The sequence below is a fragment of the Quercus lobata genome, chromosome 10 (genome assembly GCF_001633185.2).
Source record: "Quercus lobata isolate SW786 chromosome 10, ValleyOak3.0 Primary Assembly, whole genome shotgun sequence".
Taxonomy (NCBI): domain Eukaryota; kingdom Viridiplantae; phylum Streptophyta; class Magnoliopsida; order Fagales; family Fagaceae; genus Quercus; species Quercus lobata.
This window is the reverse complement of record NC_044913.1, coordinates 13,751,978-13,776,243: the sequence shown is the minus strand read 5'-3', so window position 1 is coordinate 13,776,243 and position 24,266 is coordinate 13,751,978. Positions and strand designations below refer to the sequence as shown.

The following is a 24,266-nucleotide window of genomic DNA, read 5'->3' as shown; positions in this document are numbered from 1 at the left end:
CTCTCTATCTCTATCTCTATTTCTTTCTTGTTTTTTTCCTCTTTGCTTTGTTTTTGGCTAAAAGCTCCCCGACTTTAAGCTTGATTGCATCTTGGTTGGCTTGTTGGGGTTTGGAGGAGATGAGAATTTGGGTATGTTGGTTGATTTCAAGATGGGTATTTCTGGGTTGGATATATGTGTTGCTGGGTGTTTTTGATTCGGGGTTTGGGGTTATGGGTTTGAAAAGAAGGGATTCTTGGTTTGGGTTTGTCTTAAAACGTTCTGCTTGGTTATGTTGTTTTGGATATTTTCTATGACTGGATATGTGTGTGCTGTGTTCATGAATGTGAATCTGAGCATGTGTAAACAAACCGTGTTCAAGCATGTAGGGATGGCCATGGGTAGGGTATGGATCGGGTATACCCATATCCGACCCGAAAAGTTTACTCGTGGATACCCGATTATCAATACCCGTTAATATCTATACCCGAATCTTATCCAAATATATTATCCATGGATATCCATACCCTACCCGAAACCCATTTATTTATTTATTTATTTATTTTTTTTTTTTTTTGGTATTCAAAACATAAAGATTGCAAATAAGAGAAGAAAGCATAAGAAGTTTATAACTTTGAATTGACAAATAGCTCCTTCACCATATAAGAAATCTCATCATCTCACATTTTTAAAACATATAAGAATCTAGCCAAATATGATCACTTCCATAACCATCTCAGTAAGATTTTGTTAAAATAAACAGAGAGAGAATGGAGCAAATAGGTTGAAAAATAAATCAATCCAAAGACAACAACGAGAAAAGAAATGGAGCAACACAATTAATTAGCATCTTAAGGTGCTTGAAATGGACTGTATCATTTGTAGTCTAACACCATCCGAACAAGATACATATATTAATTCAATGCTCCAATCCGAACCATACCTTAACTAATACTCTGTAATTACACAACAGAACAGATGCTAGCTTAATGTGAAGATATGCTAAAACATCTGTTAGCATTACATGCATCCAATTTCACTTGCAAAAAGTACTAGAGTTATGTCTTTCTTTCTTTTTTTGTTGAGAAATTACTAGTGTTATGTCTTTGGTAACTCATAATACTGTTTATCTTCAAACATGAACAAACAATAATCTTCCCAAATAACCAAAGTCTCCATTTCCGATAAAGAATACAAGCATTAAGAAGACTAACTAAAGTTTTATCTTGCTCAACTCGCAACTTATTTATTTAAGAATGCATCCCTTTTAAGTGGTTGGTTATTTAGTTGGGCTGTGATTCAATAATGAATCAGAGGACTAGTGGAAATGAGCTTCAGTAAAACTCATATCCCAAATGACAGACTTAGATCGTACTTACTTCAATATATATGGGTCCACGTCATTTCTTTAAAATCTAAACTACAACTGCAAAAGCCAATACATGGATAGTGATTCCAAAACTCAGTTGCTACTAAATTAAACTGCAAAAACAAGCATAAAAGTTGAATATATACTCTAACAGGTTTCTTACAACCTTTCATATTTAACAAACAAAAAGATAGTTTTATAAATGCAAAGCTACACATTAATAATCTAAAGAATAACAAAATTTTATATAAAAAAAATGTTGTCTTTTATATGCATATCAGCCACTCAGGGTCTAAGAACATAAAAGTAGAAAACCAGTATCCCTAAGCTAGATTTTTTTTTTTTTTTTTTAATAAAAGGCATAAACTCAAAATACCCAGGTGCACACCCATCTGCTCCATGAAAATCAAATTCAAAAGCACCCAGATGCTAGCCAAAACCCAAAAAGCAACAATAATCAAAGAACCCAGAAACCCAAAGGAAAAGATGGGAAATTTTGAACCCATATGCAGAAATCAAGAGTAAACAGTGAAATAGTTTCATATTCACATACACAAACACAAATCATTTCATGAAAATCTTACAATTACACCTCTCTCTACTTAGCATATCATTCTAACTCTACCGTGGAGGAGGTTGTAAACGCGATTGACGATTTGGAGGAAGGTAGGGGCGGAAACGACGGCGAGGAAAGGCGGAGACTGGAGAGCTCTGAGAGAGAGAGAGAGTGACGGTGAGGACTGAGTGACCTTTTTACACAAATTTTGGCAAAGAGAGTGTGAGATTGAGTGACAGTGAGAGCACTGAGAGAGGTTTAGGGATTTTTTTTTTTTTTTTTACGGGTCGGGTATGGATAATATCCATACCCTACCCGAAAAATTCGGGTAATATCCATACCCTACCCGATTAAGCTCTACCCATTAAGAACCGGGTATTACCCGAAATATTTGGATCGGGTAGGGTTGGATATCCATTACCCAATGGGTATGGCCATCCATACCCATTGGGTAATGTATGGGCAAAAATAACATAAAGGTATAAGCTTTTATGTTCAAAATGCATGCTTGTGTGAATCAAATGACATGAACATGTTCTGTGTAGCTGTGTGTACAAATCTAAATATTTAAGCATGTAGAGCTTTTATTTTTCCTTCTTCTCTGTTGATTTTGAGTAAGGTTTTTCCCCAATTTAATGTGCATGAGGCGATACTGATTACAAGGATAAGCATACAGAAAACTTAATTTTTTGTGGGTTTTTTTTTTTTTCCCTCTTTAGTAAATGTTTATATTTTATTGAAACAATATATAGTACAAACACAGAAACTCTTGATTAAAAAAAAAAAAAAAAGACCCACACAAACAGCCAACTGAGCAATTGCAAAAAGCATAAAACCATTGAAGATAACAGAAAGCTGTTGATAGTAGCCAACTAAGGAATCAAAATGCTGCTAGACGCTCATGAATCCTTCTCTATCTTTAATGCAAGAATTCAACTTATGCTCATCTGGCAATGTTTCCCACCACTTCATAAAGGTGGATTTCTTGAACAACGCATCTTTACCCAACTCGTTGCCATCGATCCATTTCTTTACTTGTTCTTCTAGTCGCAAAACCTTTTCCTTGACTGATGCAAAGCCTCCTAGGCCGCTAGTTTCAATGCGCAGCTCCTCTACGTTGGCCCAAAAGCATGATTCTCCACAAGATCCAGTAGGCATCCTTTGAGCATGCTCAAGCCATCTTTGAGTGAACCTGTAACGTTTTGGCCTGCCCCTATCCATATAAGCCCCTGTGTCTTTGTTCTTCAAGTGTCGATAGTAGTTGGCGATGCTTAGGGGCTCACTAACGCGGCGGTACCTTGTTCCAAGTTCTACCCATTTTTTCTCGCCCTCAAATGCATCTGGGAGTTCATACCTTCTTAACATTTTGATGATTTCATCCCATATACCTGCTAACTCAAACCCCTTCACATGAGCATCAAAATCCTTGGAGGTTTCTTGAAGCTTGAATGCATCATAACAGCCTAGGCTACTAACACTATGCCCACAATGCAATCGGTAGTCTTCTTGTAGGTAATTCATTGCCTTTTCAATATCTGTCTTCTTGGCATCAATGCGATTCTGGTTGCCATCCTTTCGATTCTTAGCTCTCCAGCGACGCGAAGACACAATCTAGCTCTTGTGCTCTAGAACTCCCCAAACACAAAATAAGCATATAAAGAAATGACTAAGAAAATTCTTTGGCAGCAGTGCGCTAAATTTAACACATTTTCCAGCATTAACATACTTTTTCCTATTCTCTTGGTAAAGTCTTTTGCAAGTCAAGTTTTGAAAACTATTATCTTTTAAGAAGAGATTATTGATTTCAAGATTTTGGAATTTGTTGAAACACCAATAAAAAATATTTTGGCAATAACAAGCAAAGGAAATAGAACTGACCAAGCCAAGGTCCTTCAAGGTTGTGTTCATTGTTGTAGAATCACCACTTGTGGAGTCTACATATAATGGAAGTTGTTCCAATGACTCCAACAAAACAACATCTAGCATATTGAAGCTCTCTTTCGATTCATTCTCATAGCTGAAATGTTGTTGAAGGCTTCTTTGGGCAACATCTATACGTTCTATTTCACTGCACAACTGAGAGGAGTAAAACAGTAGTTGCAAAACAGCATCTGGGTTCCTCAAGATAGCCAGTTTTCCATTCCCAGTGCAGAAGACATAAGTTCCAAAGGGCTTGTAAGGGCTTAAGCAATAAAATTGGTTACAGTTTCCAATAGCAGTTTTGTATTTCCCATGAGGTTGCAAGCAGCATGGCTTGTTGGAGTATGTGTGTTTCAAACACTTAAATTATGCTTGTATCCCACATTGGTTAGGGATGAGTTTTCATATATGTTTATAAACCATAGCACCACTTAAGTGTTAGCTTGAAAGATAATGGGCTGAGGGTTAGAGTTGGGCTTGGGTTGGGTTTAGGTTTGTTTCTGTCTCTCTTGTTCCTAATTCCTTTTCTATTTCTTTTCCTTTTTAGCCCATTTTGGTTCTACCTGTTGGCCATTAAACAAGCAGCCCATTGGCTTGCACAGTGACCGTTGCATGTAGCCCTCAGCCCTTACACTAGTTGGTTTATAAAACCCTCATTTCCCCTCTTTATTTATTTATTTATTTTCAGCTACACAACCGCCTCTTCCCTCTGTTTGCTTTGGTTTTTTTTTTTTCCTCATCTCCACTAAAAATTTCAGCATCAATTTTTAGTTTTAAGGAAAGACAAATTAAGGTTGCTCTTAGTTCTTTTTGCTTGAGTGTGTGATCAACTTGAAGAAATCACTATAGTCTAATCTTGGGAGGTTGTTCGGTCAAGAGAACCATTCATGAATCAACCTTTAAAGACAACGCATTTTGCGTGATTCTATAGTTTGTGAGATATTTCTAACTCTATCTATTTATTTTTGTCGTTGCTAATTTTTTAGGGTTTGTATTGTTGAATCAAACTTGTTCATTTAGGCTGCGTTTGTTTCGATGGTAAAGGAAATCCGGAAAATATTTTATACCCTTAAGAGTGTTTGGATGCGCATGAAAATTCGGTCAAATTGAAAACCAATTTTAGTTGACCGTAAAATAGACACCCCAACTCTGTAAAACCAATTACATACTCATTTTACCTTCAATTGATTTCCAGCCTCACTCAGAACTCAACAACCCAAAGAGAGAGAAAGAGAGAGCACCAGAGGAATCGGACCACCATGCAAGCTTTGGTCACCGTGCAAGCTCCATCCATCATCTGCCATCTGCCGTGCAAGCTTCGTCCATCATCTGCCGACCGCTGTGCAAGCTGCATCCACCGTCCCTCTTCTCTTCCTCCCTCGTTCTCTCTCTTTTCCTCTGACCAACCATGGCCGAATCTTCAACTGCATGTCACCGATCTACAACCCACCACCCACCCCCGCTGTCGCTGCCGCCTCTAGATTGAACCATCGATCTCGTTGCCCAAAGCCCTAAGCTCGATACCGATCTTGACAACCAATCTAGCCGCCACCACCAATCGCCGATCTGGCCACCATCGATCACTAGCCCACTCCACTTCACCCCCAAATCCACCCGATCTGGCCGCCGCCGTCCTCCATCCAATTTGATCCTCTCTTTCCCAATCTATCTCTCTTTTCCTCAATCTCTCACTCTTTCTTCCTCCCCTCATTGAGTTTATGAATAAAAAATGTTTTTATTTTGATTTTTGGTTGTGTTAAGTGAAGAATTTGAAATTTTTTGTTATAAAATTTGTTTGGGAGTTGAGAAAATGACTGAGAAAATGTGAAAAATTTGTAGGAAAATAGCATTTTCAGAATGTTACCAAACACCAGAAATCGTTTTCCGGACTATTTTCCATTGCAGAACCAAACACCTGGATTTCATTTTCCTTAAGAGAATTCACTTTCCCCTGCATTCATTTTACACTCGCAATTCGATTTACATCGAACCAAACGCAACCTTATCCTTATTTTCCTACAATTTTAAAGGTTGATTAGTGTGTTTTAAAAATGAAGAAACAAGTTGTTGATTCTCTTAAGGTCATTTCGGAAATTACAAAGCTTAAGGCTTTTGATGGAAATAATTTTAAGCGTTGGAAAGAAAGGGTTTTGCCCATCTTGGAATTTACCAAAATTGACCGGGTTCTTTATGAGCCTAAACCCGAAGATGATCCTAAAAATATAACAAAGTGGGAAAAACAAATAAATTATGTGTTCATACTATTAAGTGTGGTTTATCTAACAAGTTGTTTGATAATTATTGTCATTTTACTTGTGTTAAAAATTTATGGGATGAACTTAATGGTTGTTATGAGTTTGAGGATGAGGGTGCTAAAAAGTTTGCTATGGCTAAATTTATGCCTTTTCAATTGGTTGAGGAAAAAAGTGTTTCTAACCAAATTGAAAATTTTCAAAAATTAGTATCCGACCTAACTAAAGAGGGTGATGTTTTACCCAAGAGGTGTGTGGCTCATGGCCTTGTGTTTAAGTTGTCGGACTCTTGGAAAGAGTATAAACACCGGTATAGTCACCATAGAACCTATTTGAATCTTCAACAAACTATCGTTGATATTCAAATTGAAGAAACAAATAGGATGTCGGAAAAGGTTTCTAGAGCTAAGGAATTTACTTCCAAGGCTAATGTCGTAGAGGGAGGACCCTCTAGACCTCCACAACATAATAAGAAACATGATTTCAGGGGAAAATGAAAATTTCATAATAAAAATGGCTCAAATCCTCAAATCCAAAAGAAAAAGGATAATTGTTTTATTTGTGGCAAAGTAGGTCATTATGCGGCAACGTGTAGGGCAAGAGGCAACCTCAACAACAATAAGAACAACAACAAAGGCTCTACATCAACTAAGGCAAATGTGGTGCAAACCGAAGAGATCATTGCAGCGGTGGTGTGTGAGGCACACTTGGTGACAAAAGTGAAGGAATAGGTAGTTAACTCGGCTTGAACAAAACACATTGGTGAATTCAAAGAGGAGTTTAGTTCCTACACTCTTATGGCGGAAGGCACCGAATGTGTCTATGTTGGGGACAATAGGTCCGTGTCAGTGAGTGGTAAAGGGAATCTACTCTTGAAGCTAACTTCCAGTAAAACTCTTTCACTCAATAATGTCCTTCATGTACCTCACTTTCGACACAATCTCATTTTGGTACATTTGCTTGGTAAGGCCAGTATTAAAGTTTTATTTGATGGTGGCATAGTTATTTTAACCAAGAATGAAGTTTTTATTGGTAAGGGCTATGATGATGAAGGTCTCTTTGTACTAAATGTTGATCAAGTTATTAATGAAAAAGGTTCATCTTCTTGTGCTTACTTAGTTGATTCCATTGATGTTCGGCATGGTAGACTTGGACATGTTAATCTTGGCTATATAAAGAAAATGAAAGAATGTGGAACTATTAACTCACTAAGTGAAGCTAATATGGACAAATGTGAAATTTGTGCCGAAACTAAAATCACCAAGAAACCTTGTAAATCCATAATAAGAGAAACTGAGCTTCTTGGATTGGTACATAGTGAGTTGAGTGATTTAAAACACACCATGGCTAAAGGTGGTAAAAGATTTTATGTGATCTTTGTTGATGACCACTCTAGATTCACTAAACTTTATTTACTAAGAACCAAAGATGAAACTTTGGAAATGTTTATAAAGTATAAAAGTGAAATTGAGAACCAAAAGAATAAAAGGATTAAAAGACTTAGAACCGATAGAGGTGGTGAATATGAGTCTAATCCTTTTAAGGAATTTTGTGAACAAAATGACATAATACATGAGGTAACTCAACCTTATTCACCGGAATCTAATAGAATAGCCGAAAGGAAAAATAGAACTCTTAAAGAGATGATGAATGCTATGCTTGTTAGTTCTGGGCTATCTTCCAACATGTGGGGGGAGGCCATTCTTTCGGCTTGTCATATTCAAAATAAGGTACCTCATAAGAAAACCGGTAAAACTCCTTATGAACTTTAGGAAGGGTGTAAGCCTAACTTGAAATACCTTAAAGTGTGAGGTTACTTGGCTAAGGTCATGCTACCCAAGCCTAAAAGGAGAAAGCTTAATTCTAGAACATGTGATTGTGTGTTTATTGGTTATGCTTGGAATAGTTCATGATATAAATTTCTTGTCATAAAAATGATATATTAGAATCATACACTATTATTAAATCCGAAAATACCATATTCTTTGAGCATGTGTTTCTTTTGAAAAATAAGGAAAAAGTATAACATGATTCTATTGAAATTTCTAATGACTTTGTTGATGATGTGCAAGAAATAAGAAGCAAGTGAGCTAGGAAGAAAAAGGATTATGGTAACGATTTCCTTGCCTATGTTGTTGAAGATGAACCTGTAAGTTACTATGATATAATTAAATCCGTAGATACACCTTTTTGGTTGGAAGTAATTAATAATGAATTAGAATCTATTATGTCTAATCATACTTGGAAATTAGTTGAGCTTCCACCCAAAGTTAAACCTATTAGTTCCAAATGGGTGTTTAAAATGAAATTAAAATCGGATGGTATAATTGATAAGTTTAAAACTCACTTAGTAGCCAAGGGCTATAAGCAAAAACATAATGTGAATTATTTTGATACTTATTCTCCGGTTATTAGAATTGCATCTATTAGAATTTTATTTGTCATTACTTCTATTTACAAACTTGTAGTACATCAAATATATGTTAAAACTACTTTTCTAAATGGTGATTTAGAAGAAGAAATTTATATGGAGCAACCCGAGGGTTATGTAGTTCTTGGACAAGAACATAAAATTTGTAAGTTGGTTAAATCTTTATATGGTTTAAAACAAGCACCTAAACAATGGCATGAAAAATTTGATAATTTTATGCTTACACATGGGTATGTGATCAATGGTGTCGATAAATATATATATATAGCAAGTTTATTAATAATGAAGGTGTTATTATATGTTTATATATTGATGACTTACTTATATTTGGAACTAACCTTGATGTTGTGCATGATGCTAAACACTTTCTTGCCTCTAATTTTGATATGAAAGATTTGGGTGAGGCAAATATAATCTTGGGCATCAAGATCCTTAGGGATAATGATTGCATTACACTATCACAATCTCAATATGTAGAGAAAATTCTTAAGAAATTTGAACACTTTGATATGTCACCTATGTCAACTCCTTTTGACTCAAAGGTGCACTTGTTTAAAAATCGTGGTAATAGTGTTTCACAAGATAAATATGCACAAATCATTGGTAGTTTGATGTTTTTGACAAACTATATTGGCCCTGATATTGCATATACTATTGGTAGATTGAGTAGATATACTCATAATCCTAGTATTGAACATTGGGATGCAATATCTAGATTGTTGAGATATTTAAAGGATACTTTTGATTATGGTTTGTCATATTGTGGTTATTTTACTATATTAGAAGGATATTGTAATGCTAATTGAATCTCTAATACAGATGAGGTAAAGCCCACTAGTAGATATATGTTTACACTAGCTAGAGGGCTGTCTCTTGGAAATCATCTAAGCAAACTTGCATGGTGAGATCCACCATGGAATCAGAGTTAGTAGCCTTAGAAAAGGCTGGGTCCGAAGCTGAGTGGGTTAGGAGTTTGTTAATTGATATACCATTGTATACTAACTCTATTGCCTCTATTTGCATGCATTGTGATTGCCAAGCTGCCATAGCACGTGCTAAGAACAAAATCTATAATGGGAAAAGTCGATATATCCGATGGAGGCACAATATTGTGAGGTAGCTCATTGATAATGGTGTAATGTCCTTGGACTTGTGAGGTCAGAAAGGAATTTGGTCGATCCTTTGACCAAGTCACTAGCAAGAAGGCTGATGAGTGAGACATTGAAGGGAATAGGACTGATAAGCAAATTGTGACACTATGGCCAATGTCCAACCTCTATGATGGGTGATTCCACGCAAGGGGTTAAATGGGTAAAGGTCATTTGTGGTCCATATAGGCACTGTCAGTTATTATGTATTTTATTATCTCATTGAGGAGATTAGTGATGAGTCCATCCCTATGGTGTGAGACAGTGCTAAGTTGCAGATTGTTGGAGGTTGAGCTCTAGCTCTTAATGGATTCATAGTCCCTACCTATTGGGATGGGGTGTATTGCACACACTCTTGATGGATGCCACCTATGTGGGAGTGCAAGTTGTGCCGCTTCCTATGAAACTTGGGTAGGTCTCTAGAACTCTCATGAAACCCAATGGTGCATGGGTTGTATAAGGCGCCAACCCGCTTATGGAACAACCTTGGTAAAGAAAGGTATGTGGATGGTAAGTTTGGTTATCTAATAGCTTGGTTAAAAGAGTCTAACTCTACCATTGTCTAGTAGTTCCTACTTCTTTACCCTAAGTATGGTTAAAACCTTAGGGTACCATATTGAAGCATGCCTTCTTGAGTTTATTGTCTTTCCTAGTTTAGTGTTTGTAACATGTGAGGGATTGTTGGAGTATGTGTGTTTCAAATACTTAAACTATGCTTGTGTCCCACATTGGTTAGAGATGAGTTTTCATATATGTTTATAAACTATAGCACCACTTAAGTGTTAGCTTTAAAGATAATGGGCTAAGGGTTAGAGTTGGGCTTGGGTTGGGTTTAGGCTTGTCTCGGGTTTAGGCTTGTCTCTATCTCTCTTGTTCCTCATTCCTTTTCTATTTCTTTTCCTTTTAGCCCATTTTGGTTTTACCTGTTGGCTATTAAACAAGCAACCCGTTAGGGCATTTAATGTGCTGCCCGTTGGCTTGCATAGTGACCGTTGCATGTAGCTCTCAGCCCTCACACTAGTTGGTTTATAAAACCCTCATTTCCCCTCTTTATTTTCTTAAGGTTTTTTTTTTTTTTTTTTTTTTTTTTTTTTTTTTTTTTTTTTTTTTTTTTTTTGCTACACAACCGCCTCTTCCTTCTGTTTGCTCTGGGTTTTTTTTTTTTTGCTCATCTCCACCAAAAATTTCAGCATCAATTTTTAGTTTTAAGGAAAGGCAAATTAAGGTTGTTCTTAGTTCTTCTTGCTTGAGTGTGTGATCAACTTAAAGAAATCACTATAGTCTAATCTTTGGGAGGTTGTTCGGTCAAGAGAACCATTCACACCGAGTTTTATTCCGGATGGCACGAATCAACCTTTAAAGACAACGCATTTTGTGTAATTCTATAGTTTGTGAGATCTTTCTAACTCTTTCTATTTATTTTTTTCATTGCTAATTTTTAGGGTTTGTATTGTTGAATCAAACTTGTTCATTTAGCCTTATTTTCCTACATGGCTTGCCACAGATAACACATTCCTCATTGCATTCGAATAAAAATTTGAAGCCTCCCAGGGTGTGTTAGTGGATGCTTTTGCATTAAGGAATTGGAGAACTGGCTGTAATCTATATATAAAATAATAGGTGAAGCAGAGAGAGTGTGAAATTGAATTCCAAATTAGAACTCTAATTTTGTGCCATGTGTCTAAAATCTGAAATTGAAGTTGAATTTTGCATCATGTGGCTAAATATATGTGGGCTCATTCTCATTAAAACCACTTCTATGTATCGGGTCAAGTGAGTTACTGTGCTAATTAAGTTTTTTCTTGATTTTGTAGTCAAACGTGAAAACCAAAGAGATTAATATCGGTGATAAGAACTTGGTTTGGGTACATTGCATAATTTCCAGAAAGATAGCAAAGCCAAAGTTTGCATCTTTGTTATAAATTGCTTACAAAGTTTGCATCTTTACATTTGCACTGAGTTTCGGATTAAAGTGCTTTCTTCTTAGTTTTGACATTGAGTTTTGTTTACTATTCACTTACAAAGTTTGCATCTTTACATTTGTTATAAATTGCTAATATGTGATTAGATGCACATTATGCCTAAAATTCACTATCCTTATATTTGGCTTTTTGTTCAGGTTTGGCACCTATAACAATGAAGAAAGCACTGCTGTAGACTGATGGATGATACTTTTTGCAGGCTGCAAAGGAACTTAGTGATCAAAGGAACTTAGTGATCAATGGAATCTCACACGAATTGGAGAGGACCCGGCTGTAGATGTTTGGATGGCAGATGTGAGTCATTATGTTTTTAAAATGTTCAGTGAAAGTAAATGTTATGAACAGTGTAAATTTTTCGGAGAGAGATTTATTATTCTATATTTACGCAAGTTTGGTCGCCTTCTTGGAGTGGATCACTCCACCCTGTCTTTGTACTGGAATTTTTTATTCAGATTGTTACAATTTAATTCGAAATTTTATTTGAATTTTTCTATTGTTGTTACTATCATATATTATCATTCCAATTGTTCAATTAGAATCTGAAATTGGAGTCCAATTTTACTATACACATGTACAATCTAATTATTTTTAATTTTGCTGTCATGTGCAGAAGCCAATGAGATGAAATTAATAATACATTAAACACTTATGCTTTGGGAATCGGTAGTACCAATCTAAATCCATTGGACCTGCTTCGTGATAATACAACTATAAAGGATGTATAAAAATACGCACAAACCCCTCTCTCTATAAAAAGAGATTGGAGAGAATTTCTTTTATCAGTCATGGAACTTCAGAGGTTTTTTCTTCACACAAATGCCCATCATGTTACAAAATGACCCATCATAAAACTACAAAATGAGTACAACTCTGAGGGTTGTTTTTTTTTTTTTTTAATTTAAAATTTTTTACTGCGAAAATTTCAATCACCAATAGAGATTGAAGATTCAAAAGCGTGAATAGATCTTTTGGATAAACATTGTCACCAAGATTCATCTTTCTGTGTAAAATATATATATACTGCTATGTTTTGTTAATGAAATTTTCTGGTTAATAATATGAATTTAGACTTAACTGAACCTTTTAAATATGAATAAACTCATGATTAATAATATATCCATTCCCGTGCGGTAGCACGGGGCTACATACTAGTTCTTGTTTAATGGATGACAAAGGAGCCAGCAAGATCCGAGGACAATGTCATATCTCATGACAAAATGTATGAAGTAGGGAGTCCATTTCTCACGCCTAAGAGCATGGGAAAATATATGGTTACCGGTTAAAGGACATCCAAAAGTCAAACAGCCAGGTGAGGCTCTTGAGGTATCTGGTCTCAAGTATTTTTTCTAGGAACCAAATTGTTGCAAGGATGGCAATTGAACCACCAGTGGAGTGTCCTGTGAACACTAATTGCTTCTTCTCATTCACAGCCTTTTCCACCTAAATGAAATAATCATAATAAACCCAACTTTTGTTAGTTTGAAATGATAAGTAATCTTATCAAAAAGAAAAAAAAAATGATAAGTAATATGATCATGTTAACGGGTACCCTTAGGACAATTATTAATAAACAAGTTTAGAAAAAAAATTTATACCATTTTTATAAGAAATTGAAAAAGTTGTCAAAATATTATCTTTTTTTTCTTTTCCCATAAAAACTTTCTTAAAATAGTTCACTAACAAATGCATTTCTAGTAATATAGAAAGAATAAACATCAGTACTTTTACATTTTAAAATTTTGGTCATCTTAGATTATGAAGTACCTTAAACATAACAATGATTTTAGTATACTTCAACTTTAACATTAGTTTTAACACACACACACACCAAAAAAAAAAAAAAAAACTCTAACATTATATACAAAAATAATAATAATAATGACACTGTGGGTCCGAGAGTTCTGCAGTCCGGCCCAAACTCTATCTGGGCCCAGGGCCCGCGCCGAGGAGGTACCTTGTCGAAGACGAATGATCAGTGGCCGAGGTAGCAAGGGGAACGGCTGAGAACTTACCCTGTCCTCGACATTCCATAGCTTCAACGGGAAGACCAACACTCTGGTGTAGGCAATCCCTAAATAGCCCCCTCCAGGGGATGTGAACGGAATGGGACCCATAGGGAAGCAGGGTGTGAACTCGGACCAAGGAAAGCGCGTCCCACCCCCTTTAGTAAATGCACCTGCCAATACCCAGAGCTGGTTAATGAGAAAAGACGTTTGGGCGGTGCAAACGTCGATCCATGCAACTAATAGAAAGTTAGACGGGACGGTTGATGGGATGGATACCGAAATAAGCTCCTGCCTGACCTACAAGTGGAGGGTCATGATCAGCCAAGACGGACTATATAATAAAAAGGAAGGTGCACCATTAGGAGGGTTGGGAAAAATGGCCAGAAACCAGAGCTTCCCAGCCCACCTCCAGGAGAAAGACTCCAGAGGTGTAGGAAAACTTAAACTTGTACGGACACCGCGAAAAACCCACCTCCTATCGATCAAGGCTTAGCCCTCCAAACCCACGCTCTACAAATGATATTGTTGGGGGCCTTTTCACGTGCGAACCAGACACTGTTACGGTCCGCCACGAATCGCGTCCTTACAGACACCATGCACGAGAAGATAAATTCTCACTTATTTACATTATGTTTTTTATGTCAATCAATTTATGTTTAATTACATTCTCAAAAAAAAATTATGTTTAATTAATTAATTACTTTTTAAATATACTAATTAATATTTTGAAATTAATCTGGCTTTAACCTTTTATTTTAATCTTTGTCCTCTACTAAAATCGTAGTTCTGTTACTGCTACCATGTAACCACTTCTCCAGACAAAAACTAGTATTCTACTAATTTTTTAATTTCTAAACATTTCATATATTATATTTCCACCAAACCTTACACATTACAAATACATATAATATGGTTTACATTCTTAATATATTTATTATGGCGTAAACAATGTTAGTAAATCATAGAAGAATCATTCAGCAGGAAAAAAAAAAAAAAAAAAAAAAAATAGAAGAATCAATAGTAGGGACAAGCAAGTGGTCAGTCCATTTATTTATTTGTACTTCTTGAGTTGGAGCTTGAAGACTTCCTTTAATTTTTATTTTTGTCTTTGGCCAAGACTGGGTTAAACAATCGTTGACGGCCAAGACTTCCTTTAATTTTATTTTTGTCTTTGGTTGAATGAACAATGTCATTGACCAAGACTTGCTGGAAGGTGATTGGAGACTGGGGCTATAGAAATATTCTTAAGCCTCCAATGAAAAGCCTCATAAGTGAAAACTGGGGCCGGACACATTTCTTCATGGAAGTTTCTTGATGTGATTAAGGATGTTGCTCTCACAACTTCCTATTTGATGTTCTTCTTCTTCTTCTTTTTTTCTTTTTTTTTTTTCTTTTATTTATTTTTAGTGTAAGTGAAGTGACTTTGGTAACTATGCATTTGGAATACTTAAAAGATGTCAAACCCATAGTTATTAAACTTGGCAAGGATATTAATTCGATCTTTGAGTTAGATCACTGGGTTACTAATTCACTAGTCAGTTACGGGTCAAACCACAAGAGAAAATAGAAAATTTTAAAAAATAAATATTTTTTATGTGAATATATATAAATACATAAATTTTAAAAAAAAAATGTATCTAAATTAAACTAGAAATTATAATTTAAAATCAAGATTTCACAATAACAAAGTAGTATTTTGATAGCATGAGAGTTTTGGAGGTAGGTATATAGGCTGAAAAGTGCATTTTTTTTATAAAAAAATTTTAGGTTTTCTCTTCTTTAAACTAACACATTATAACATATTAATCGGTAAAGAAGTCAATAAAGTGAACCTATACATGTACTTTTATAAATTTCACAAACCGAACTAGGTTATATAAACCCATTTGGGTTACCCTGGTTGCCATAAACCCCCCGAGTTTGACTAGGCTTGATTGGGTCATATGCAGAAACAATCCATTTAAACACTCGAACCAATCTAGGTGTCAAGTCACCAGGTTTTTAGTCCAACTGGCTAGTTCCGTCTGAGTTTAATAACTTACTGACTCAAACCATTTGTATCTGTAAATGTAAAATGGCATAAATGTAACATTTTGGCCAAACGACCCAAAAAATTACCCACGTCAATTTGTTCACAGTTATGCATATCTTATCTGCATCTACAATACTTAAGTAAATTTACACAGCTAAAGTTCATGTGTAAAGACATTTTATACATTTCTCAATTCACAATTGCGTGTGTTTGAGTAATGTGGATGTTTAAAAAAAGTGGTTAAGTGAATAAGGAATGAATGTTTTATTGAAATATTTTTAGAATAGTCTAACATGAGTGTCTTTGAAAAATGATTGTATGATAATAAAAATAAATTTTCATGCTAACATCGATAAGAATTCTATGTGAATGCTCTTTTCCGCTTTAAATGTAGCAATACTATTGTTCTTACTGTGAACTTGGAAAAAGTAGGATTGGCCTACATGACACGTTGAGAAAATGTCTAGTGGAATTGCATTTGTAAATCACTAAATCCCCAAAATTTCACTGAAAATAATATTATCCAAGCTTAACGGTAGGAAATGGACAGGGCACCTATCACACTATTAGGCTGTAGAAGATCGATTTCTTTCTTTTTTTTCTTCTTTTTTTTCTTCTTTTTTTTGTTGAGGAAGTAGAAGATCAATTTCCGTGTAATAATAGCAACACCCACCCACTTAGCCAATGTCTTAATAGAACCTAAATGGAGAATAAAAGGGATAAAAATTACAGGCACTCTCTCTCATGTAATATTATTTGCATTCAAAAGATTTGTGTCATTCGCTCTTCATTTTTTATTTTTTATTTTTTATTTTAATTTTAAAACCTTCACAGCATTAGAGTTCGGCAAAAGAAAGTTTTCCATAACGGCCTTACCAATATTTTCCTACCAATGAAAACAGAAATAAAATTGCAGGCATTGTTTATATTCAAAAAGATTTAAAAAAAAAAAAAACACGTGGGGCTTTATCATTCATGGAAGAAGATAAAATCAATCAGTTTTTCTATGAAATTCAAATGCAAGAATTGGATGGTTAAAAAAAAGGAAGAATGGTAAACAAAATATATCCAAGAAAAAACGGATCAAGATTATAAGATTTATTTATTTTTCTAAAACTTATAGAGTCTTAGAATTTATATGTGTTATCTTTAGCATAAATATTATTATTGAATTAGTCTTAGAGCATTGGCACACCAAACACTAAAAAGCCTTCCACACATCAAATGTTCTAAATGTTAAAAATTTTAGCATTGATGAATAGTACAATTTCAATTTTAGAACTATATGAGCATAAATTGTAAAAATTTTATTGTTTTTTTTTATTCTCTCTCTCTCTCTCTCATTTTCCTTTTTGATTTCTCTCATCACTCTCGGCCTCTCTTCCCCTCACTTTCTCCCAACCCCTCATTCTTGCTCTCTTACTCTCACCCTACCTCTCCTCTCTTTCTCCCTCACTCACACTCTCAACCTCCCCAAGTTTGCCACCATCCCACATTACTTCTCTATAGTGCCCTATTGCCAGATCTCTCTCTCTTGATCGACGAGAAATAGGTTTTAATTTTGGGTTTGTTTGTTTTTTGGGTTGTTGTTGTGGCTAATTTTGGTGGGTTTTAATTCAGGTTTGTTTGTGTTTGTGTGTGTGTGTGTTTTTGTTTCTTTTTTTTTCTTTTTTTTTGTGTGTGGTGGTTATGGGTCGATTTGTTTGGGGTGCAGTGGCTGATTTTAGTGGTCTTGGTGGTTCCAATTGTGGTAATGGGTTCGAATTTGTGGGATCTAATTTGGAGGTGGGTTTGGATGTTGTTGACTAGGTTTTTGCATTTGGGTTTTTATTTTTATTTTTTGTATTTTTGTAGAACCATGGCGGTGGTGGTTATGGGTGGTGGTCACAACGGTGGATGGGTGCTAGATTCAAAGAGTAGAGAGAAGAGAGATGGTGGATGACTTCTGGTTTAGAGAGAGAGAGAGAGGAGTTTTTGGAGAAATTAAATTGATTTTTTAGTAGTTGTTTATATTTTTTTAATGTGGTGTATGGAAGAATAGAAGATGTGATGTAGGGTGTAATGTTAAATGCAATGTTAAAATAGAAAAACTAGGTTTTGTTGTGTTGAATTGGCATTTGGCATAAAAACTGATGCTAGTGCTCAAGAGTGTTTGGGATAGCATAGCAATTACATTAACTATCAAGTCAAAGTTTGTGACGTTGGAATTAATTTAATGCAAGTTTCCATCTCATTGAATACGAGTTTTCATGCAATCACTTCCTTTCCATCTCATTGAATATTAATTAGTCTAAGCTAAAAGTTTTGTTGCTTAATTGACACTTTTCCATGCACAAAGTGCTCGGAGAGTCAAGAAGTGGAAAGGAAAATATGGTAGTATAAATTGTGAATTATTAGAGGATAGTTGTCCTCCTTTTGCTAAGTGTGGAGGTGCGACAATCGAAATTGGGATTAAGTAGGGTGGATTTTGGTTTCATGCATGTTATATACGACCAAATAACAATTTTTATCTTCTGGAAATAATGACTTCATGTTCGTATATTTTTATGTTGTAATCTTATTATGTATTTATCGGACTGAATTAATTTATGCTCAAATACGAGTTTTATTCACATTTTAATATGGCATATAACTTTGTTAGAGAGGGGTGCCTGAAGTTTGTTAGCATTCTCAATTTCTTGGATAAAATATAGTAGCATGGTCCACGAAATTTTCAGTGAATATAAGAAACACGTGGCACTTTTCAATATGTAGGAAGAATCACAAGAACACTAAAGTATTACCAATCAATCAAATAGTGATGCCATTTTGAGGTTGGAATTGGATGGTGGTTCTGTTGAATAAGTTTTTTCCCAATTTAATGTGCATGAAGTGATACTCATTATTAGGATGAGCATACACAAAACAGCATTTCTCTTTAGGGAACGATTAAATTTTATTGAAACAAGAAATATGTTTCAAACAACCACACAAACTCTTAGATTAAAAAAAAAAAAAAAAACTCATACATACACCCAGCTGAGCAATTGCAAACTTTAACATAAAACTACAGAAGATAACAGAAAGCTGTTGATAGTAGCCAATTAAGAAATCAACATGCTAGGCACTCGTGATCGTGAATCCTTCTATATCGTTAATGCAAGATGCTAACGGATCAGGTTGTTTTTTCCACCACACCATAAATGTGGAATTCTCCATCAACACATCTTTATCCAACACTCCGTCATTGATCCATTTCATTGCTTGTTCTTCTAGTTGCAAAACCTCATCTTTGAATGGTGCATACCCTTCTTTGCTGCTGGTTTTAATGCGCAGCTCCTCTACGTCGGCCCAAAAGCATGATTCTCCACAAGATCCAGCAGGCAACCTCTGAGCATGCTCAAGCCATCTTTGTGTGAACCTGTAACGTTTTGGCCTGCCCTTTTTCGTATAACCTTCGGTGTCATTGTTCTTCAAGTGTCTATAGTAGTTGGCAATATCTAAGGGCTCAACAAGGTGGCGGTACTTTGTTCCAAGATCTATCCACTCCTTCTCACCCTCAAATGCATCCGGGAGGTCATAATTTTTTAACATTTCAATAATTTCATCCCATATACCTGCTAACTCAAGTCTATTCACATTAGCCTCGAAATCCTTGTCGGATTTATGAATCTTGAAGGCATCATAGCAACCTAGGCCTTGATGCTTACAACTCAATTGGTATTCTTGTAGGTATTTCATTGCTGTATCTGCCTTCTTGAGATCGATGCTGTTCTTATTTCCAATCTTCCGCTTCTCTAACTCTCCAGCAGCACAAAGACACAACCTAGCTCTTGTGCTCTAGAACACCTCACACAGGAAATAAGCACAAAGAAAAGACCAAGAAGATTCTTTGGTGAGTTGTGCTCTAAATTCAACATATTTTCTAACATTGAAATTCTTTTTCTTTTCTTTTTTTTAATTCTCTTTGTATAGTCTATTGCAAGTCATGTTTAATTACTTTTTAAAAAGAGATTGATTTCAAGATTTCGGAATTTGTTGAAACAAGCAAAGGAAATAGAACTTACCAAGCCGAGGTCCTTCAAGGCTGCATTAATTGTTGTAATATCACTACTTGTAGTTGTAGAGTCTGCAGATAATGGAAGTTTTTCCAATGACTCCAACAAAACCGCATGGTCCGCATCTAGCTTAGTGAAGCAGTCTTTCAATTCATTCCCATAGCTGAAATGTTGTTGAAGACTTCTTTGGGCAACATCTGGACATTCTGCTTCATTGTCCAACTGAGAGGAGTAAAACAGCAGTTGCAAAACAGCATCTGGATTACTCAAGATAACCAGTTTTCTATTCCCAGTGCAGAAGACAAATGTTCCAAAGGGCTTGTAAGGGCTTAATGCTGTGAAGTTTGCCATGGTTTCCAATAGCAGGTTTGTGTTCCCCATGAGTTTGCAAGCAGCATGGCTTGCCACAGATGATGCATTCTTCATTACATTCATATAGAAATTCAAAGCCTCCGGGGGGGTGTTAGTGGATGCACGGGAGGATTTTGGATTAAGAAACTGGAGAATTGGCTGAAATTCTTGTTTAATTGATGAGATAGGAGCAAGCAAGATCCGTGGGACAATGTCATATCTCATGACAAAATGAATGAAGTATGGAGCCCATTTCTCACGCCTAAGAGCATGGGAAAATATATGGTTACCGGTTAGAGGACATCCAAAAGTCAGACAGAGAGGTGAGGTTGCTGAGGCATCTGATCTCCAGTATTTTTCCAAGAACCAAATTGTTGCAAGGATGGCAATTGAACCACCCGTGGAGTGTCCTGTGAACACGATTTGCTTCCGCTCATTCTTAGCCTTTTCCACCTGAATGATATAATCATATTCAATCACATCAATTTTTTTTTTTTTAATCTATACTACCTCTAAAGATGATTTCCATTTTTGGATTGGACTTCTTTATGGTTCAAAAATACTCCGAAATTTTAGGTTTAACAGGGAAAAAACTTAAGAATAACCGGATAAAAATATATCTCCAAGTCTATTTAAAATGCCTACAAAATAAGACACTCTCCAACTAATCCATGTTTTCAAAATAAACTTATCTAAAATTTAAAAAAAGAAAAAGAAAATTATCACACTAGACTAAAAAAAAAAAAAAAAGCCTTTTGAAACTATCCGTGTTCCTAGCCAAATCAAGCTGAATCCTAACATATTTAGAGGCTTAGAGCTATTAAAAAGACAATCAAAGAAGGGTTTTACTGTAATGGCAAGATGTGATTGGCAAATCAATAAAAATAGAAGGCTACACAAGTTTTTTTTCCTTAAAAAAATTGGGTCACATTGGTATTCTCGAATGGGTTTGGTATTGTCTCAATTAAGAAGACTTTGATTCAGCGACAATAAATGAGGATATTATATAAAGACCTGGCCTCTAACTCCGTTGGAACTGAATTTTTGTTCAATTGGGTTTTATTTATTATTAAACTTTTATAGCTGTTGTAATGAATAAACTTTCAATGCCATTAAAATGGCTTTTGTTCATGATTTTTGTTCTTTCTCTATAATGATATGTGTTTTGTCAGTTAGAACAAACAAAAAAAACAGGTACTTCGATAATACAATAACAATAAAGAACATGCAAATCTAGGTCAATAAATATAAGTAGAAGTTAAGCACTTGCATGAAAAATACAAAAAACACTGAGTAATCTTGATGGAAATCCAAGCAATTACTCAATCAAATCAAATACAAACAAGTGATGCAATTACTCAATCAAATCAAATACAAACGAGTGATGAGAGATTAAGGGCTTGTTTGGTAGTAATGTTCAAACAACAGTTTTAAATGTTTAAACACTAAAAACTAAGAGCCAAAAAAAAAAAATTTTTGGTAGTGATGTTTTATTTTGGCTATTTGAGCTACAATTCTCAAATTAGGGTATTTAAAACATGTATTTTGAAAACTCATTCATACTAGTTTTTTAGTTTTTCAAGTAATGTTGCTAAAACCAAACTCATTCATGTAAGTTTCTTTAAAACCATCTCCTTTATCCCTGTATGTGTGTTAAAAATATATATAATTCTCAAAAAAAAAAAAAAAAAAGTAATGTTGCTAAATGTTCTTTTTGTAAATAAGTTGAAAATCATAAGCCCATCAACAAAACCAAACTCTCTCTACTTTTTTTTTTTTTTTCTTCCCGCGAGTCTGCCTTCCTTCACTCTTTCTCTCTTTTTTTTCCCCTCTCCTTTTACCGTACAATCATCACTTTTAAAAAAACATAAACACATACACATACTCCTTGAAAAAAAAAAAAAAAAAAAAAAAAAAAAAAAAAAAAAAAAAAAAACAAACTCTTTATGAAGCCTTCCAATATTACAAAATGGTAAAATATCACAACAATATTCCTTAACCAATGTGCCAGTAATAAAAAATACTTTTTATTTTTTTTGGGCAATAAACCCTCCTTCTGTTTGTTTGAAATAATAAGTAATATAGAAAGAATAAACATTTAGTGCTTTTGAGTTAATTTAAAATAATTTTATATAATTTATTTAATAAAAATCAAGGCTTGTATAGAACAATTTAAAATTTTTGAGTATATTCTTATAATTTTAATACTTCTTATTAATTTATTTTTTATTTTACTTTTTAAGTCATTAAAATATCTTGTTTGAATATCTAAAAATTACTCTTTTAACTTCATCTATTAAGGACTACATATTAATTATTTTTATTTATCTTTACCATTTATTTAAAATATACTTTACTTTTAGTTATTTATGGAAAATTATTAAGTATTCCCGGAGTATCATAAATACGTAGTCCCTCCTCTCACAAGAATGGTGGGTCTCACCATAAATTTAATTAGTGGGACTCATTATTTATGTGAGAGAAGAGAGTACGCATTTATAGTACTCTAGGAGTACACAATAATTTTCCGTCATATATACTTCTATACTATTAATAATAAGATTTTATGTTCGGCTTTCAACATTTTGCGTATTAAAATACCTTTATACAAATTTTTAAAAGCTCTAAAATACCCTTATCTTTTAGCTAAATAATTTTAAATTAAAAAATACAAATTGGTGACATAAAAAAAAAAAATACAAATTAGTTAAAAGAGTAATCTACTGTTCCTAAGTTTTAGACTTTTTCCTTTATCTTCTCCACTCAGCCTAAATCTTAGGACACTATCTCTATCTCATTTTTAAACATTATTCCACATTACTTTACCTCTTTCTTAAAAAAAAAAAATACAAACAGTTATTATATATCACTTTTAAACATTATAACACTGTACCAAAAAAACAAATAAATAAAAAAAGTATTATTGCACACGCTTTGCACATGTGATGAGTCTAGTCTTAAATTGCGAAATACCTTAAACATAATAATGATTATATTATATTTCAACTCTAACATTAGACACAAAATTAAATTGACACCAAGCACGAAAAAATAAATTCTCACTTATATTCAAATTATGTTTTTTTTATGTCAATCATTTTTACATATATTAATTAATATTTTTTAAATTAATCTGGCTTCAGCCTTTTATCTTAATCTTTGTCCGAGACTAAAATCCTAGTTCTGTTACTGCTAACATGCAACCATTTTTCCAGACAAAGTAGATAATAACTATTATTTTTTTAATTTCTAAACATTTCATATGTTATATTTCCGCCCAACTTTATACATTACAAATACATATATGGTGTAAACAATGTAAGCAAATTATTTAAATAAATTATAAAGAGAGAGAAAGAGCAAAATGTACCTCCTTTATGAAATCTTGGTTCCTCGAGATTTTGTCAACAAATCTCTGCTGAAAGGCTTTGTTGACCTTGGCATGTTCATCAATGCCTATACTTCTAAGAGAAGGAAACAAATCAAGATTGATCTTGGTTTCTCCAAAAGGTTCTCCATCATACCAGTCATTTTCAGACCAATATCCAGGAAAGCTAAAGATCACATATGATGAACCACCAGTCTTCTCAAGAATATATGACTTTTGTGAAGATTTGCTGTGAGCTTTCACTGCAAGAGAGCAAGCCTTTTGGATTAGGTCTGTATTGATTTCTTTGTTTTCTCCAACCTTTAAACTAGCCATTCTTCTTGCTTTTTCTTAAGTTAGAGCTTGAAGCAAGGAAGTAGCTTGTTTATACTGCAAAATACAAATACCCTTTAGCTTTTATGCAGATTATAACGTGAATATTGGGTTAAAAAAATTATTGACCAAGACTTGCTCTAATTTTTTTTTTTTTTTTTTTTAATTTTTGGCTGATTAAAAGACCAAGACTTTGCCCCAAAAAAAAAAAAAAAAAAAAAAAAAAAAAAAAGGGGCCAAAGACTTTGCCGAAAGGTGGTTGGAGACTTGGGGCTATAGAATTAAATATGCTTAAAGCCTCGTGAGTGAAAACTGAGGCCAGGCACATTTCTTCAAGGAAGTTTCTTTGGGCCAAGACTATGGGTCCGTTTGGATATAGCTGAAAACTGAAAAATACTGTAACAAAATAATTTTTAAATGTGTAAATAGTATCGTGGGACCCATTTTTAATGAAAAAGTTGTTGAAAAATAAAATTTGTGGATCCGTAAACAGTACACAATGT

At 34.4% G+C, this 24,266-nt stretch overlaps 1 protein-coding gene and 1 pseudogene across 1 annotated transcript; both read right to left on the bottom strand.

Moving 5' to 3' along the window:
* Positions 1–2,795: 2,795 nt before the first annotated feature.
* On the bottom strand, positions 2,796–17,171 carry LOC115964371 (annotated as a pseudogene).
* Positions 17,172–18,577: 1,406 nt separating this feature from the next.
* Positions 18,578–23,858, bottom strand: LOC115963416 (protein EDS1-like). Its single transcript, XM_031082410.1, has 3 exons — positions 23,434–23,858; positions 19,722–20,516; positions 18,578–19,494 (listed from the first exon to the last, which is right to left on the bottom strand). The coding sequence occupies exons 1-3, from the start codon at positions 23,764–23,766 to the stop codon at positions 18,775–18,777; spliced, it is 1,848 nt and encodes a 615-aa protein (XP_030938270.1). The 5' UTR covers positions 23,767–23,858; the 3' UTR covers positions 18,578–18,774.
* Between the last annotated feature and the right edge of the window lie 408 nt (positions 23,859–24,266).